Source organism: Conger conger, chromosome 2 (genome assembly GCF_963514075.1).
Source record: "Conger conger chromosome 2, fConCon1.1, whole genome shotgun sequence".
In the NCBI taxonomy this organism is placed as follows: Eukaryota; Metazoa; Chordata; class Actinopteri; order Anguilliformes; family Congridae; genus Conger; species Conger conger.
Genome location: NC_083761.1, coordinates 453,448 through 459,200, shown reverse-complemented (window position 1 = coordinate 459,200; position 5,753 = coordinate 453,448). Strand labels below are relative to the sequence as shown.

Genomic DNA, 5,753 nt, shown 5'->3' with positions numbered 1-5,753 from the left:
TTGCTGCTCTACCTTAAGTTCTTCCTGCTTGGTATATTTCTACATGCTCATTATACTTTCACCTTTATCTACCACTACTCTGAACCTAATTCTACGCGCTTTTGGTGGATTCTGCTCTCTGTGGATTAAACTCTGAACACCAACGTCTGGACGCTTTTGCTCAACCCGTAACGAGCTACACGTTACTCTCCGGGTTCACACATCCTGGCTCCTCCCTCTCTCTGTGTGCAATATGTTCAGTCACTCTTTCTGCGCCTGTACCGCTAATTTATCTGTACCGAGGGTGAGCTTAATGCTAGGAAGACAGAGAAGATTGCACCTTAGAAAGACGCATCCGCACCTTATATAGAATTAAAGCTAGCAAGGATTTTATCAAGTCGTTTTTGGCCCCGGATACGTCAGCTGGCCTTTCCCCTACACAAATGATGGCAGTGCCTATCCTCAAGAACCCCAAACTGGATCCATATCTAACTACAGGCCTCAAACCTCCCGCTCCTGACAAAGATTTTAGAAAAGGCGGGAACAAAGCAAGAGTGCTCCTTTCTACAATCCACTCTGGAAGTCTGGGTTTAGACCCCATCACAGGACAGAAACTGCTCTTCTCAAAGTGCTTAATATCTACTCCTCTCCTGACAACAGCTCCTTACTTGTGCTTCAATCATCTTATTCTCATAGGCCGACTTGAAAATATTGTTGGCCTAAGCAGACAGGCCCTCTACTGATTCAGTTCCTATCTGTCAGAACAACATCAATTGGTTCATACGACCAATGAGTCCACATATCACTCTTGGGTAAGATATGGAATAGCACAAGGATCCGTGCTCCGACCTCTGCTCTTCTCCTTATATATGTTACTTATTGGCAACATCATCCGTAATCATGGTATTAACTTCCACTGCATATTATATGATAACACTATGATCGACATGCAGATAGTACCCAGCTGTACACATTACATTACATTACAGTCATTTAGCAGACGCTCTTATCCAGGGCGACGGACAACGAAGTGCAGATCAAACACAAGTACAAGTGCGGAGAGGAACTGAGAGGACAGTACAGTGCCGAGTCCTAGTGTGACCATACAGATATAATCAGAACCCTCGGAGAATACATCAACTTCCAAACTAGCATACCAGTTGGCAGCTAGAATACCCTGAGTACAACAATACAATAGCTAATACAAACAAACAAAAAATCAGCCAAACCTGACACCTTTGTGAAACTATAGAACATGGCAGCCCAAAGTCCACCAGAAACGAAATGACTGACATTACGTTACACCTGGTGTCGCTGCGGCTTCAAGTGCAGTCAAAAACCTTGGTTTCACTTTTGATCCTGAGCTCTCCTTTGAAATGCACATAAAAATCACTTCTAGGATTGCTTTTTGAATTGAATAAAGGGTGTAGTTACTCACTCATACTGCTGGGTGGTATATGGTAGTGCACGGGTGGTATAGAACAGTACAGAGTGATGTAAGGATGGTGTAGAGGTCATAAAGAGAGGGGTAAGGGTGTAATTGGGGTGTAGTTACCCACCCATGCTGTTGGTGGAGCTGCACCACATCAGCAGGCAGCCGGTACAGATCACGTTCAGGAGGCCAAACAGCAGGATCCTCCAGGACTGAAACACACATTAAAACTACAGTTACATCTGGTCCCCACAAGACTATAAAAACACAATAACACTACAGTTACACATCTGGTTCCCACAAGACTATAAAAACATAATAACACTACAGTTACACATCTGGTCCCCACAAGACTGTAAAAACATAATAACACTACAGTTACACATCTGGTCTGCACAAGACAATAAAAACGCATTCATACCACTACAGTTACAGAGATGGTCCCCACAAGACTATAAAAACACATTAACACTACAGCAGGTTAGCGCAGCAGTGTAACAGTAGGTTAGTGCAGCAGTATTACAGCAGGTTAGTGCAGCAGTATAACAGCAGGTTAGCGCAGCAGTGTAACAGTAGGTTAGCGCAGCAGTGTAACGGCAGGTTAGCGCAGCAGTGTAACGGCAGGTTAGCGCAGCAGTGTAACAGTAGGTTAGTGCAGCAGTATTACAGCAGGTTAGTGCAGCAGTATAACAGCAGGTTAGCGCAGCAGTGTAACGGCAGGTTAGCGCAGCAGTGTAACAGCAGGTTAGCGCAGCAGTGTAACGGCAGGTTAGCGCAGCAGTGTAACGGCAGGTTAGCGCAGCAGTGTAACGGCAGGTTAGCGCAGCAGTGTAACGGCAGGTTAGCGCAGCAGTGTAACGGCAGGTTAGCGCAGCAGTATAACAGCAGGTTAGCGCAGCAGTGTAACAGCAGGTTAGCGCAGCAGTATAACAGCAGGTTAGCGCAGCAGTGTAACAGCAGGTTAGCGCAGCAGTATAACAGCAGGTTAGCGCAGCAGTATAACAGCAGGTTAGTGCAGCAGGTTAGCGCAGCAGGTTAGCGCAGCGTTGTGAAGTCTCACTCACCCGTCTGTCTCCAGTGACCAGCCGCACCTCTGCTTTAAACTTCCCCAGGAAAGACCTGTGTGTGCGCCGGAACGGGTGGAAGGAGCTCTGCGGCAAAAACACAACACACACTCAGGCTACACACTCCCTTTGCGCGCACACGCACACGCACACGCACACGCACACACACACATACACACACTCAGGCTACACACTCCCTTTCTGCACACGCACACACACATGCACGCGCACGCACACACACACACACACACACACACACACACACACACACACACACACACATACACACACTCAGGCTACACACTCCCTTTCTGCACACGCACGCACACGCACACACACACACACGCACACACTCAGGCTACACACTCCCTTTCTGCACACACACACACACACACATGCACGCGCACGCACACACACTCAGGCTACACACTACCTTTCTGCACACACACGCACACACACACACACACACACACACACACACACACACACACACACACACACACAGGCAACACACTCCCTTTCTGCATTCACCTTTATTTCTCACACACAAACACACAAACTCAGGCTACACACTACCTTTCTGCACACACACACACACACACACACACACACACTCAGGCTATACACTCCCTTTCTGCATTCACCTTTATTTCTCACACACACTCAGGCTACACACTACCTTTCTGCTTCTGCACCTGCACCTGCACACACACACACACACACACACACACACACACTACCTTTCATTCATCATTTTTACTCTGATTAAACAGAAAAGGAAAAATCAGCCCTGACGAAAATGTAGAACTTGCAGGACTGGAAGGTACGTCAACACTGAGCTCATGTTTAACAGGCAGAGATATACTCGGTGTGGTGTAAAGGAACCCTTTTAGTCCATAATGAAGGCAAGTATGATTTTCACTATATCTATATGTTAAAGCCTCAAACTGATGTTTAGGAGTTCCCAGTGCCTTTGGTAACATTTAACCATGATCCATGGCTGAATTATCCATTTGCCTGTGGTAGTTAGTAATCTAACCAAGCTAAATATGAATGCAATTCAGAATTATATTCCATTGGCATCTCAGATTAAGCATGCACCAAAATTAGATACAATAATCAGTTTAACTTAAACAAGGTGACTATATACCGTTGCTTCAGACCAACAGACTGAGTGTTATGGACAGTTACGAATGTCCACCAAAGCAACATTCACCAAAGCCAAATGCCAGGACTGGGGCTGGATCTGGGTGTTCACACCCAGGATCCAAAAGAGCTCAAAATCTGAACCTTACACAATACTGACACCTAGCGGGCAATAGCAGGACATGCGTGCCAGTTGATACGGCTGGTGAATTTAACATTCGGTTCGAGTCTACGTTACTCCAAATTAACTTATTGCGACGAACAGTTTATGCGAGCGACGTTTTCATTTGGCAAACGTTTGAAAGGATGCAACACAGAATATGCCACTGTTCGTTGATACCGCCAAACGCTCATTCCGTTTGAATGTAACGATTTTATTATTTTTCAAATTACGGCATAAACTATAATAATTTGTGAGAAATCGCAACTCACCAAAACGTAGGTGTCAGTTTCTTGCTTTTTCCGATGAACTGGAATATCTGAAAGACAAACCAGGGAAGAGCTTGAAATGGTCATCATGACACAGGCCTAATCACGTAGAGGCTTTGTCCGAATACATGATACAAGACTATCAAATATACAGAATAACACATTTAGATTGTGAATGCGTTACACTGATACAGGTGTGTTAGCTAGTGTAGCATTAGTAGGATAGGTAACTTAGGCTAGAGCACAGCACTGGTATGGGATCCATATGGTTACACTGGTATAGTTTGCCCGACGAATTTTATGCGCAGAAAGTGAAGTGGAAGTGTTTTGTATTTTTGATTACGTTACGTAACTTTTTTTACATATAACAAACCTAGCTAGCTAATACGTTGTTCCTGTATGTTTGACTTTGTGGCGCTAACGTTACCTAGCCCTGTCAATCAGTCAATCAGTCGGCAGGTATTTCGCCTTGAATGGCAAGTCAGTGAAGGATAGACACTGCCTGAAAGATATTCACGTTTGCTATGTAACTTAACCAGCGAACGAAACAATTACACACCGTTTACACGCTTACAGCTCCGCGGAAATAACCGTTTCCAGTCATACTTTGCCGTACAGCCTAGCTAGCGTTAGCGGCTAATATTTTCACGCCTACCTGGTTCATTGAGGCTGATAACATCCACCGCCACCATGTCAGGTTTGTCCAAGGGACTCACTTTCCTCTCGGTCACTCCACACGGAACCACGTCCGGCTTGGGGCCGAGTTTTCTGGGGTAGTAATCCCCAACATTTTGGTAAGAAAGCCCAGCTGTGGACGTGGACGTGTAGTCCATCGCCATTTTGGACCACTCAAGCCAAAACAGTTTACCGGCAACGGCGACCGGCAAGGGACAAACCGCAGTGATGGGGAAACGCGAAGCTGTAAATTAAGCACAGACAAACTTCTGCATAGTGTAGACCTCTGCCCCACGGCCTTGTCTGTGTCGTCAGTATTTCACAAAATATACAATATGGACACTTTGCGATGTAGAGCAATCCGACGGTTTTAGTCTTATAAAGATGTAATGCTGAGATACACATATGATATCCTTTAATATGCATTAATTGGTTCAGAATAATCATGCTTTGAAATGAAAACGAAAACGAAAAGATGAAAAATCTGGTAGGATATATGCGTACAGTAGTGCATTTTTCTTGGCTACATAAATCCAATGCAGAATGTAAAGGTTTAATCACAATGTCTTTTAGCCATTATATCCTGAGACCTGTGCAAGTAGAAGGGATTTTATTCCAATCACACCTTTCTACCTGATAGTATAGCAATATTAATACTCTAAACATATCCAGTCCCCTCCAAAATATTGGAACAGCAAGGCCAATTCCTTTGTTTCTGCAATACACCGAATAAATTTGGGGTAAAAGTATTCGAACAGAGAGTATTTAAGTAAATCAAAGTAAATAACACTTAATATTTGGTAGCATATTCCTTGCTTGCAATAACTGCATCCAGCCTGAGACCAATTGACATCACCAAACTGTTCCATTCTTCTGTTGTGATGTTTTTCCAGGCTTTTACTGCAGCCTCTTTCAGTTGTTGTTTGTTTCCAGGCGGTTTTCCCGTTATTTGTGATGTCACTGACTGTTTTGGGGTTTTTCTTCACAGCTCTCACAATGTTTCTGTCATAAACTGCTGTCGACACCAG

General features: G+C 44.5%; 1 protein-coding gene across 1 annotated transcript in view; it reads right to left on the bottom strand.

Moving 5' to 3' along the window:
- Nucleotides 1-4,949, bottom strand: part of LOC133121578 (zinc transporter 6-like) — a 26,171-nt gene extending 21,222 nt beyond the window's left edge. Inside the window, exons 1-4 of the mRNA XM_061230854.1 lie at nucleotides 4,706-4,949; nucleotides 4,054-4,100; nucleotides 2,476-2,562; nucleotides 1,539-1,623 (exon numbers count right to left, since the gene is read on the bottom strand). Of these exons, the coding sequence (XP_061086838.1) occupies nucleotides 1,539-1,623; nucleotides 2,476-2,562; nucleotides 4,054-4,100; nucleotides 4,706-4,889 (403 nt within the window). The 5' untranslated portion in view covers nucleotides 4,890-4,949. The remainder of the gene's footprint in view (nucleotides 1-1,538; nucleotides 1,624-2,475; nucleotides 2,563-4,053; nucleotides 4,101-4,705) is intronic.
- Nucleotides 4,950-5,753: the final 804 nt, after the last annotated feature.